Source organism: Micropterus dolomieu, linkage group LG04 (assembly GCF_021292245.1).
Source record: "Micropterus dolomieu isolate WLL.071019.BEF.003 ecotype Adirondacks linkage group LG04, ASM2129224v1, whole genome shotgun sequence".
Lineage (NCBI taxonomy): Eukaryota > Metazoa > Chordata > Actinopteri > Centrarchiformes > Centrarchidae > Micropterus > Micropterus dolomieu.
In genome coordinates this window covers 8,158,323-8,171,024 of record NC_060153.1, presented here as the reverse complement: position 1 = coordinate 8,171,024, position 12,702 = coordinate 8,158,323, and the positions used below count along the sequence as shown (strand labels likewise).

The following is a 12,702-nucleotide window of genomic DNA, read 5'->3' as shown; positions in this document are numbered from 1 at the left end:
ACAATAAACAATGGATAATAGACAATTTCCTCTCTTCAGTGCAGATAAAACTATAACTGCCCATTTTAGGCTTCCAATTTTCAGCCTCCTCTCCTATGATTATGTCATTCACAAGGAAATAGTTGGGAGCTAACTAGCTTTTGCCTCTGAACATACGTCATACTCTCGTAAGAGATCAGGAACTTGGTCTCATTAAGCTTGACACTAATACATCCAGCGCAGTCTAAAACCAAATGTACCTTTACTCTCAGCTGCAGTCTGTTTCTTGCTTACGTGTCCTGTGGCTGGCCCTGATGTTTCCTGTTGCTCTATCTCTCTTGAGTTGTTGATGTGCTTTATGTTGTTCTGGTTTTTACTTCCTTTTATGAACTCAAATTTCTGTAAAGCCCTACTGTGTGTGAAACCTTTAAGTCAACAAATAAACAGAACAGGGATGTTATACCTGCCTACAGTCCTTGCCAAGAGGTCAGAAATGAAGAATATGTAACGGTCAACTTAGTTTTTTGTTGTTTTAATAGAAATCCAAGGATGAACAGAGGTTAAACAGTGCATGTATGCATACAGTCCCTTTTTGTACAACGTAATCACTCACTGAAAATAAACGTGGCTGAAAAGAAAATACAGCAATCGTATAAATATAGGGCCCCAAAACACCTCAAATACATATACCAAGTGCACCAAATGTAATGAGATGTTGGTTTAACATATCTGCACAAATATTCTGACAGTAAATAATACGTCTACCCCATGATCAGTGCCTTTTTTAACTAATATACATGCGTTTCACTATTATTGCCTTTGTTATTTAAAAACAGTTTCTCTCTTTTTATAATACGTATCTTTATCTTTTAGAAAATAAGCCTTGAGTTGTTCATTTTATATTTCTATTCCCTACCTTCTTTGATCACAAACATCACAAATAGTTTGACTCTTTATGCTACATCACTCCAGTATACTTACTTACAGGGATTGTCGTCACGTTAATGTTTCACTTGACATTGTAATCATGACGAGGGGAGGACAAACGTTTTGACCTCTAGGAAATGGGAGGAGTCTGACATTGGCTACCTCTGTGCTGTGCTACTCGAGGACGGACGAGGGAGGGGGACGCATGCAGCAGTTGGGCCGCCTGACATTTTGCAGCATTGACCTGAAAATGTTCTGCTGCCTCCTTTTGTTCTTCCTGACATGTTTCGGAGAGTCACCACCAGAGATTGACTTTCGGAAGGAGGTCTGGGCTATCAGTTTCCTCTCTTGCTCCTTGATTTTGCACTGTAAGTGGCTCTGAATGGCAAAACCAAGGGATTCTGGGTCCACAGAAGCACCATAGACCTCCCAAGTCATCCCTTGCTCATCCCAGACGACATCATGGATGCCCTTTTCTTTCTCCTTTTCAGACTGGTCCTCTTCTTCCTCCTTTCTCTCTGATTCTTTCTGCTGTTTGCCAGACTTTGTCTCCTTTGTCAGAGTTTTCCCTTTAGCTTTAGCCTTTGCTTTAGGACTTCCAGCTTTATCTTTAGTAAGTTCTGACTTTGACGTAGTGTTTGTTGCTGTTGTTGTTGGCAGAGCCTGGTTGGGCTTGGTTGTAACAGCAGCCTGAGACACCACAGCACTGTTACTGTCAGCTGATCCAGACTTGGAAGCTGTCTCTTGGAGTGTTCCTGGTTTGAGAGAGGTTGCATCAGTGGTGGCTATTTTCACTGCAGATGTCTGAACTTCTGTTTTATACTGGGAGCTTCCTGTCTCTCCTTGCTCCTTGTGGTTGCTGTGTTCAATGTTGATTTGATAAACTGGCTGGGTGTTGCAGAGAGCTGACCCGGGGTCTTTAGGCTTTGCTCCGAGCCTATTGTCTTGCTGCTGGGACAAAGTTTCTGAGTGGAAAACCCCGGCAGCATTATGGTTGAGGCACATCTCCGCCTCAACAGTGAGTCTCTCTGACCTCGAATCAGTAGAGGCAGAGATTGTATTTATGTTCATCTGATGTAGTCCAACACCCCTGTCGACCTGGTAGACTACAGCCAGGCTCTGCGCCTCCTCCCTGGGGACTGCACCACCACTCGGCCTGCGAGTCACAGCGAAAGGAAGCAGGCTCGGACTTGTTGCCACAGCCTTGCTACACATATTAGCCACCGCCTGAACCTCCATATCACTGCACTGCTTGACTGGCGTGGAAAGCAGGGTTAAGGTCATCGTCGAAACCTCCCTGTACAGCTTGGAGTGCTGCTGCTGCTGCTGCCCTTCAAAGACAGCTGTGACAGTCTGGCTGGCTTCCTTAGCCACCTGCCCATATGCTGGCATGTTTTGTATAGCCTGAGGAGGAGTGGAAGAGTCCTTCTGTGAAGACACTGGCTGATGTTGATCTGAGGAGACCTGTGGTTTCTTTACTGGTGGCAAATCTTTCTCTGGATGTGTTGAACTTGAATTCTTATTTGTAAACCCGGCCTCTGCATCTTTGCTCTTAGGTGGAGCTGCAGTTGTTTCTATGCTTTGTTTAGGTTTAGGTGTCCCTTGCTGACTGACAGAGCTTTGTGAGCAGCCATGTATATGATCCGGCTCTTGAGATTTCTGTGGTACAGCAGAGCCCTCATTTTTGGGAGCTGGAATACTCCCTTTATCATCGTGTTGTAGTTCAGATACTGTATGCCTTAATTCACATGCGTTGTTAAGATTTTTATTATTTGGAGAAACATTTTTATTGCTGTCCTCTCGTGCTGTGGCTTTGGCCGAGGATGTCAGCTTTGTACACTCCTCCTCAGCTGCACTTGGCCCTTTTATTCTGCAGTCATTGGTCTGTATGTCGACCTTTGACGCTGAAAGAGCAGGCGACACAGCAGCCTTACAGATATCCTTTTCATCAGCCAGGCATACCATTTTCATATTAGCGTTGGAATCCCTCTGTCCGGCTCCTGCCTCACCCACGCCATCACCTGTTAGCGACAGGTTTGGCATCTGTTGGTCTCCACCTGTAACAAGCTCTGACTTTGTCTGGTTTCCATTAGTTGGTACTGGTTTGTCTGACGCAGCGCTGCTAACTGGTTCCTCTCCCTTGGAAGCTGTTTTTTGGGTATGTGGGATGGTGTTTGCGGGAGAAGCAGTCAGAGATAAGTTATCCTGTTTGTGGTCTGGAGATGTGAGGGTGGGTTTTGGACAAACCTGAGAGAGTTTGAGGTTGGGCTCTTTAGCCCAGTTGGCATTAGTCTCCTTATTACCCAGCGTGTCCACCACAGCCAGCTGAGGCACCATCTGGACTGTCACTGTCCTTTTTGGGTTAGTTCCCATCCCGGATTCACAGTTTCCGTCTTTAAATATTCTCGTAATCCACAGATGAAAACAGATGCACAGTACCAGTCACTTTAAGCAGCTTCCTAAAAGAAGAAAGTAAACATTGACTTACTTTGTTTTTAATGGTTGAGCTTCACTTTTCAACAACTTAAATCTTGATTTAGTCAAAAATAATCAGATTAGACTCAGCTGGATGAGCCTTATGTAAAGTTCCTTTGAAGAGTCATTAATATGTATTTGAATAATCAGCATTAGAATAAAGGCCAAGCACCAGAATGACCCGTACTTTCCCAATTTAACCATTGCTTTGAATTAAGATTATAATACGTGATTCACGAAGCCTAATGATCAAATTAATCATAACATACAGTCATAATAACAATACTCTATGTTGAAATAATAGCAATGTGGAGTCTATGCAACTATATCTGTTCAACAAGCTACTTTTCTTTGTACTGTCATTTTGATTGTTGATTAGTTTTTCTGTCTCTGCAATGTTCTTTGAAAATTGCTTGGGAAAAGAGGCTATAATAATAAATGAACTTACACTAAATGCTGGATTCAAATTATTCTAGAAATGTGCCATCTTTTTCATTTGAATGTTTAATAAACGTCCATTGAAGATGTTAAATGCATTTCTTTGAAATTCAAACTGCTTGGTCCACTTGTACAATTGACAAAAAAACAAAACAACAAGAATAACAAGAGGGTAATCTCTAAAGAGTATGCAAAACTGCTGTGACAGATTAAAGCAAAGCAAAGTTTACAAACTTGGAAGTAATGTAAGCAGAGTAAAGAAATAAGACTTTGTGTGTATGTATGCTGAAAGTGCTTACAGACATGGGTTTTTGCTTGGCAGTATCACCCAATTCTCATCTAAAGTTATCATAAATACCCAGGATGATCAGTGTAACGGTATAAAAATATTCTGAGTATAAGTGGTCAAACCCCTCTTTTGCTATAGCTAACCCCTGCGATCTTGTTGCTATATTACTGTAGTTTAATTGAACAATAAAGTACTGTGTTCTATTTTAAATGGCACACTTACATGAGAATTCAGGATTAAGATACATTTGTAAAAACAACCCTGCAAAATGCCTGAAGTGTTGCCTGAAAACAATTACAGTTACTCATCAACAGTTTAACTTCCTTTTTCTAGCAGGGCACTTTTAGTGAAACAGAAGAAGTGTGTGTCTCTTTAGATCCTCTTTTGTCCTGTAATTAATCTAGTATAAATACTAGGCACTACAGTTTCATACATCTCTTCATCCCAGGCCTGATGTATGATAATAAGCATCTGGGCCAGATCTGCAAGTAATGTGTCAGCACTCAGCAGACGTCTGACATATCAGATCCTTTGGAGTCAGACCGAATGAATTGCACTGTGATCAACACTTCAATCATACAAAACAGCCTAAAGGTTACATCCAAAGGGGAAGAACAGCCACCAATTGTTAATTCGGTGATCCAGGGAGAGCAAATTGTTAATTTCCATTTCAGTGACATTACTGATGATAATCCATTCTGCATAATATGCAGTTCATCTCATTGAAAGGAATGTTCTTGCCTTTCGAGATATTCTCCTTTCTCACAACAACAACAACAACCATAATCTCAAGTCTATAATAGATTTTTTTAAGACTGTTTTTATCTAGCTTAATCAAGAATAAAAACGATTAAATATAATCATTTCTTTATGCACTTGGTAACCTGAAAGAATAATTTGTGTGACTTGAATAAAACAGATAGGCTACTCTTTTCGGGTCATGGACAGGTGCAGCCCATTTGTTTGTGCTCACCCACTACGCATCTGCGTGTCTGTTGTCAAAGTGCAAATATTTATGGGAAGCATATCCTGACAGTAATTAGATATTCAACACATAAAACGCCCTGGAGTCTGGGCTTTGTTTTGCCTGCAGCAGTTTAGAAATAACAGAAAATCCACGCACAGCGGCAAACATTACACACATTAAAGTGATGCAGGCCAATTAAGATCTATGTCATGTACTGCCTACGTTTGCAGTCCTGTCCCACCCCAACATCTTAGAGGCCACTGATGTTTGCTGATTTCATATGACCTTGCGGACAAATTAAACGTCTGACACGAAGAAAACCACAGTCTAATGAAAAGAGGAGGCTAGTTTACCTTGAGAGGCGCTTTTATGTCCCGGACCTTGGGGTGCCGTTGGCGCGTCCGTGTCAGTGAGATAAACCCAAGAAATGAATATGGAAAATGAGCCCTGTGTCGGTGACACCAAGCCACGCCTTCCACCAGAATATGGGTCTAAGAGGTAGGCTATCGATCATCCACTGAGAAGCGCAAAATTCAAGCGCTGACTGACCGTGCGCAATGAGTCACCACTGCCCGACCGATGGATTCCGCCTCTGAGGTCTTTACTAGCGTCACCTCATACCTAGAAAAAGTGCACCTTTCACAAAATGGACCTCATGGTGTGTGCCACGCCAGACTAAAGTGTTCCAGTGCAGGCAGCCTGGTGCAGCAGAGTAAACCAGATGAATGGATGAATGAGGAAGAGAATGAGAATGGAGGCAGTGCTACATGAGTGCAGGGAACCATAAGAGCGTCACTTGCGCTTGCAAATTGAATACTTTCAGATCTTGACATTATCATGCGTCTCCTAAAGCAGCCTGTAATATTCCAACATAATAGATCATTTATTTTGCGGTGCCTTTTTGTATCATTGCAACGTGGATTTAAGAGAAGACCTTACAGACAGTGCCTATTTGAAGATGTGCATTTGGGAATATCAGGTTATATTTCTCAACAGAATCAGGTACATTTGCATTACAAATTGCATTTTGAAAGTGAAGACATTTTCCTCTGTGGTTTTAAGAGGTCTGCCAGACCAATTATGATCAGGACGTTTATAGTAGCCCAGGCTTGGTGTCATGAAATATCCTCTCAAATATGCAGTTATAGGTAGGTAGGTACATTAATTGTCACAATATAACAGGTTATGAAATTGAGCTTTGTAACTCCCTTCTGCTACAGAGCAGACAATATACATTAAGAAGCAATTATAAAAATGGTGGACAAAAATAAACAATATTCAATGATCAATGGAGCAATGCTGAGGATGAATTTGAGTTTAAGATCCTGATTGCTTGGGGGAAAGCTGCAGTCTGGTGGTGCTGCAGCTGAAACTTCTATATCTCTTCCCAGAAGGCAGCAGGGTGAACAGGCTGTGGCTGGGTTGGGTATGTCCTTTGGTATCCTCAGTTTAGCTGACTTTCATGTAATATCTTATTTCAGTTTAGCTGACTTTCATGTGATATCTGATCCATTTAAAGATGTCTCATTACAATATTTGAAATGTCCCTTTTAGATGACAGAACACTGACTTTAAAAATATGATAGGCCTATGTGCATAAAAAAAGGTTACAATGATGAATTTAAACAAATTTTATAATTGATTTAATATCAGCATTACAGGCTTCTTCCTAGCTTTGCCCAGGCTAATCTCTCAGACTGTTATTATAATCTAAATGGTTATTTTGGGGATTCAGTTTTCAAATATAGCCAGGGTCTGAGACAGGAGCTTCTCCTGGAATACAGTAATTGTATGAGATAGACCTCCTGCCTTTGAAAGCCCAGGGGGACTGATTAGGTGAGAAGGTAGACCGTGACTTAATTACAGTTGGGTGCACCATTGGTGAGCAACTCAGGATTGGCTGCATGCTTTGTTAATATGCCAGACTTCTGTTTCAGGGTGAGGGCTTGTGGAAAAAGTGACACAGCTGGTGAGAAGAAAATCTAATTTAATGATTGAAAAACGTGTGGTCTGTTGCCACCATTTTAAACAATGGCTAGACATTATGACAGAAATTGTAAAACTCTATATTAATGAGAATAATGGAGACTTAAAGTCAAATCACTGGCATAATATGAGTGGATTGTTTTTAAATAGACTTTGATATAAATTTCATCTAACAGATTAAATTGTCATGTATTGGATCTGGCATCATCTTGTGGTTAAATTGGGGAAGGCAAAACTTGGCTAGGCTGGGTTCTAGTAGCTGAAACCAACCTTATCTGCAGACTATGATCACTTTCAAAAAAATTACAGTCAGTGTCGACTTTAAATCATGATGAGTCAGTGGGTTAATGCTCCACGTAGGCCTGCACACTACACAGCTGATGTTTAAAATACCTTATTATTGAACAATAGGTTGTTTATTGCTCTGTGGCTGTAAAGACCGGTGCACACATCCATGTGTTGAGACAGCAGTAAGTTTTGGACAGAAGGTGGCGCTGCAGCAGCTTTGAAAAACCCAGAGAGCGTCATTGAAACGCCAGCGTGTGCTACGTTCAAAGACGTCATGTCAATTAGCGTGAAAAATACATTCAACACGTAAAGTTTCTCTGAGTGTGTCCGCGATTTTTTGGCCGAAATTGCAACCCACCTCACTCTTAAAAACCCACCAGAAGAATCACATTAATAAAAACATGTAATGGTTAAATAAAAGCATCTATGTCATCCAAAAACCTCCAATTTCCTATGTGCGTGTTAGTGCTAGCATATGAACGGCCGGTCGGAACTTGAACGCACCAGAGCAAGAGTGTTGTCAAGAGAGACTTTGCTAGCTTGAGCACACGGCTCACAGCTTGCAAGTGGAGATAAGTTTGGGTATATCTTTTACTGGCAATATTGTCTCTGCGGTAGTCGGTAAGATTAACTTCAGTTTCCTAAATACTAACTATAAGCAAATCAATGCTCGTGACGCAACCTAATATTAATACAGCTAACCAGCTAACACTTCTAAGAATACAATGGCAACCTGTTGTCTTAACCCGGTTAACTGTCATCTATGATTTTTAAGCTTAGTGTAGTTTGTTAAAATCAGAGGTAAAGTTAACTAGATAGCAGTTTTCTAACGGTAATGTACAGTGGTCAGATTGCTGAATATTTGTAGCCTAACATAACATAAAGTGAATGATCACGATTGTCAGAAGTTAGCATTAGCTTTATTGCTAGCTACTAACTTACAGTGCTATTTCGGCTGCTGTCTACCTTTACCGTTAGACGTGCTTCTGGTCTTTTTCACATTGACACTATCCCGTCTTATTGTTGGCACTGTTTTAGTATTTTAGTGTGCTTAATGTTTTTATCAGCGGATCTTACCATAATTGAGTAATTAATTTGTCTGGTGTTAAACGCAGAATATTGGCTAGAGTGCTTCGAACAGTTGCCATTGTCATCATGACACAGACAGACCAGTGGTTCAGTCCTATTCACACTGACACTGTGGCGAGTATCGGTAGACAGTGATGGAAATTAACTAAGTGCATTTACTCAAGCACTGTCTTTAAATACAGTTTAGATGTTCTTTACTTGAGTAACGTTATTTACATGTTAAGCTACTTTGTACTCCGTTACATTTGAGAAAAAAATATTGTTTATTTTTACTCCAGTGCAGCTTAGTTACTTTGCAGATGAATATTTCATTCAATATGAAATGATGAACAAGTACGCTATGTTGCCTTGTTATAGGACAAATTGCCCAACTGCATAAAAAGTAGATAACATTGAGAGAGGCAACAATTTGTCAATAGACTTGTTGAGCAACAAAAAATTGTGTTGCATTATAGTAAAGTGAATATTTTGCAGAGGTGTGGAAAAAAACAATACATCTGAAGGCATGAACTTGTCATGGGTATTTATTTATTTATTTGACTATTTTCTGATGTGGTATAGACCAAATGTTTTACCGATTTAATAAAAACATTGCAGATTAATAATTTATGAAAATAGTCCTTAGATACAGCCCTAATAAAATTAGCTTCAGCCAGAACAGCAACAACATTAAAATACTACAATCATGTAATAACATAATATATAACAATGAGTAGTTTTTACTTAAGTACATTTTGTTAATAATGATAATGCAATACTGTGTCTCAACACAGTAATGTCAATAAAAAATAATTTTGAATTTGAACACTTACATAAAATTAGATTTTTGTATTTTACTTGAATATTTTTACATAGTGGTAGTAGTAATTTTACTAAGTACTGTCAGTAGGTATTAATAAGGGCCACCTTGCATGAGTGTTCAAGTATTCATGTACAACTTCTACTTGTCATTTCATGCATGAAAATTGAAGGGGTGCCAATAACCCCTGATGCATAACCATCCGTCGTTGATGATGAGCTCAGTGAAGAACCAATTTAAGGCATTCAGTGCTTTTCAGACAATGTTGAAAATGTGCATTTGATTCCATTACTGTCAGATTTTTCTGCTTGAATTCTTCAAGTGGCTGATGTATTTTCTCTGTCCATGTACTAGAAAATGTTGGGTTATATCTGGCAGTATGTCTACACATCCTTCCTGAGATACTGGCTGAAGTGGCTCGTCAGACAGGCAACAGGGAAATGTGAGCTGCAGAGAATATGCTCCGGTCACAAACCTGGGGCAACAAGGACAACAAAAGCAGGTGATTTAAATCATCCCAAATCTGGTCTACTGTTAGTACTGCTTAGTATACATATTTTTCAATTATAATTAATCTACATCTTGTTTCCTATTGCAGAGTATTCTCTCCAGTCTTCAAAGAACAAGGTGAGAAATATTACCTTCAGTTTTTTAGTAGGTAATGGACAATAGTGATAGTTCTGTTTCTGTTTTCCTCCTGGGAAATGTCCACGTTCAGCTTCAGTACTTGTGGTTTAGCTTTATTATTTAATGTTCAAGTTTCTTTATATAATTATTGAAAGACAAACGCATTTAACACAAACTTCCTGAACAACAGCAAAATTATCTGTAAGCATTATGAAAATCGATTCATAATTCATCAAAAGTGATTTGTCATAAAATTGCTCCTGGTTTCAGCTTCTGAAACTTGAGAACTTGCTTGCCTGAATTAGTTTTAATGTCATTGCAAATTTAAACATTTAATTTATTTATTTTTACTGTTGGCTTTTTATTGATTTAAGTGATGAATCCACTAGCCTATTAAAAAAACAACCTAATTGGTTAATTTGTAATATAAATAATTATTTCTTGCTGATGTACAAAATTGCTTTACCCTTACAAAAAGCAAGAAAAACACAGGAAATAATATGTAATCATACACTACACATACTGCACAGACACAGTCAAACATAACCATAAATATTAAAAACTTGCAACACAATAATATAATGTACTGTAAATGTGTTGTAGGACAGTAACTGGTCAAAAAAACGAGAAAGAGGTTAGTCCTTTAAAGATGCACCCAACACTACAAATTTGGAGGGAGCCAGTGTCAAGATACCAGGATTGGGACAATGTGATCCCTTTGTGTAGATCTGTACAATAATCTAACAGCAGCAGATAGAAGTCTGAGTAATCTGCTGTAATGTTTAAACTATGTGTTCCCACAGAGAGCTGTAGGAAACACCGCTTGCTTAATTTCTGACCTGTTTGTTATCTATTAGGCTGTTGAATGTGTGAACTCCAATGAAGACACATCATTTGAGCTTCACTCATTTGTGATTTCAGCAAGTTAAGCTTTTCAACAGTCCGTTTGGTGTAGAAACAGAAGTGCTTGGTCATCTTCTTCATTTTGTCTGAGGTTGACTTTCAGATGGATTTTTCCCACTGTGGTTAGCAGCATAGATCATGTAGCAACCACTTTGCCAGTTTTCTGTCTGGTATCTTGCTGTGTTATTACTTTTCTGTGACTACCCCGTCCTCTCCTGTGCTTTCTTCCTCTGTAGGTTTTAAGAGGAGCTTTGGAAACCAACAAGGATAAATTAGAGGAATGTGTGGATCAAATTATGAAAGTGAAGAATGTCAAACCCCAGAAAGATCCGCTGTAAGGTTACTTCTTATCTGTTTGAGGTTGTTTGTCACCAGCAATACTTTTATTTCCAAATCATATTTGGTTGACTGTAATTTTTTTAATCAACATATTCATTATTTTTTAATCTCTCTACCTTTCTAGGTTCAAGGAAAGCCTACACACATGTCTGTTACAGATAACAGGATACAGTAGCCTGTATACGTCTGTGGAAGACTTGAGAAAGGAAGTCTTCAACTCGGAGAACCAAGAACACGAGACCATGCTGTTGAAGGTGTGTTTCTGCTTCTGCATCCACACATTTGTAAAGCAGTTGCTGTGTATGTTTTAGCCAAATGGTTTCTCTTCCACAGAGCTAATAAGTATATGTCCAAAGAATACGTATGTCCATGTGGTATTTATTTTTTGTCGGTCACAAGAGTTACATGAGTATTACAGTGCATCTCAGATGAGATCCGAACATGGTGAGCCACAAAAATGTTTTTACAACTCAGTGGCATTTTGGATCAGTCTTTTTACCCTGTTAACATGGACACATTGAAAGTAGTTGGGACTTTATAATCACATTTATAATTATTGTTAAATTAAATCGAGTCAGACACAATAAAATACCATTGATTAAATTAGAGTATAGAAAGTATTGATTATGAAACCAAAATGTTATGCGCATTATCATTTGGCATCATTGAAACTGTAACTCAGTACAGTGGCAATTCAAATGTGTAACCGTAGAATTATTTGTACTCTCAGCTGTGGGACCTGTTGATGCCAACAATCAAACTGGAGTCCAGGATAACCAAACAGTGGGGAGACATTGGATTCCAAGGAGATGACCCCAAGACTGACTTCAGAGGAATGGGCATGCTGGGCCTTATCAACCTTGTGTGAGTCAATGAGACATTTATTAAGTTAGAAAGTGCTACAGATAATACCAGCACTAACCATTAAGGCCATCTACTGGACTTGTCTGCCAAAATACAAGACCACTGTTGCCATTTATTGCATTTATGATGGAAATAGAATTTTGACATTGTTTTATTCACATCAAATTTCATCAGTTTTTTGTAAACGTGAACTTGTGCATTTGAACAAGTACAGTTTTTTTTTATAGGCTTAGACATCTCCTGGGCGGTCTTACCTGACTTGCCTTGCGGAAAGCAGGGTAAATAATTGTTTTAAAAAAATCAATAAAAGATATAAAAGCAACAAAACAAGGAAAGAGTGAAACACAGCTCAGAACACTGACTAAGCAAGCCAAACTTCTTTCCCAGCTGTATGTCAATAGGAGCCTGAAAATGCAAATCAAGGAAATCCACATGGTCAGCTGGACTTCAAAAGTCAACCTATGTAGCTTCTCAAACCGTATGGAAATCATGGGAAAGTTTGATTTAGGGAAGAATTAAAAGGAGAAGAGAATGTGACCTTATCCCCTCAACTATAATGATAACTAAAACAACATAATAATAAAAAAGGATTTTGGTTGCAAAGCACAACATAGACAAGAACAAAAGGCTCTCCGGCTTCTTATTTTCACATGAATGGATGTCATCATGTTCTTCTCCCCAAAGATGTAATAAATAACTATTAGAAATCAAAACTTTGCCATATTTGTTAGA

At 39.0% G+C, this 12,702-nt stretch overlaps 2 protein-coding genes across 3 annotated transcripts in view; one reads left to right on the top strand and one right to left on the bottom strand.

The window, feature by feature from the left end:
• Positions 1-593: 593 nt before the first annotated feature.
• On the bottom strand, positions 594-3,323 carry gprin3b (GPRIN family member 3b). The gene has a single exon (XM_046048048.1). The coding sequence runs from the start codon at positions 3,277-3,279 to the stop codon at positions 1,081-1,083; it is 2,199 nt and encodes a 732-aa protein (XP_045904004.1). The 5' UTR covers positions 3,280-3,323; the 3' UTR covers positions 594-1,080.
• A 4,514-nt stretch (positions 3,324-7,837) lies between these two features.
• Positions 7,838-12,702, top strand: part of elmod2 (ELMO/CED-12 domain containing 2) — an 8,001-nt gene continuing 3,136 nt past the window's right edge. The window contains exons 1-7 of one of the 2 annotated variants that reach the window (XM_046047913.1): positions 7,839-7,970; positions 9,410-9,478; positions 9,592-9,739; positions 9,836-9,864; positions 11,004-11,101; positions 11,231-11,360; positions 11,837-11,970. In XM_046047913.1, coding sequence (XP_045903869.1) covers positions 9,428-9,478; positions 9,592-9,739; positions 9,836-9,864; positions 11,004-11,101; positions 11,231-11,360; positions 11,837-11,970 — 590 coding nt within the window. In that variant the 5' untranslated portion in view covers positions 7,839-7,970; positions 9,410-9,427. Of the gene's footprint in view, positions 7,971-9,409; positions 9,479-9,591; positions 9,740-9,835; positions 9,865-11,003; positions 11,102-11,230; positions 11,361-11,836; positions 11,971-12,702 lie in introns of both variants that reach the window. The other variant, XM_046047914.1, reaches the window with a different exon arrangement.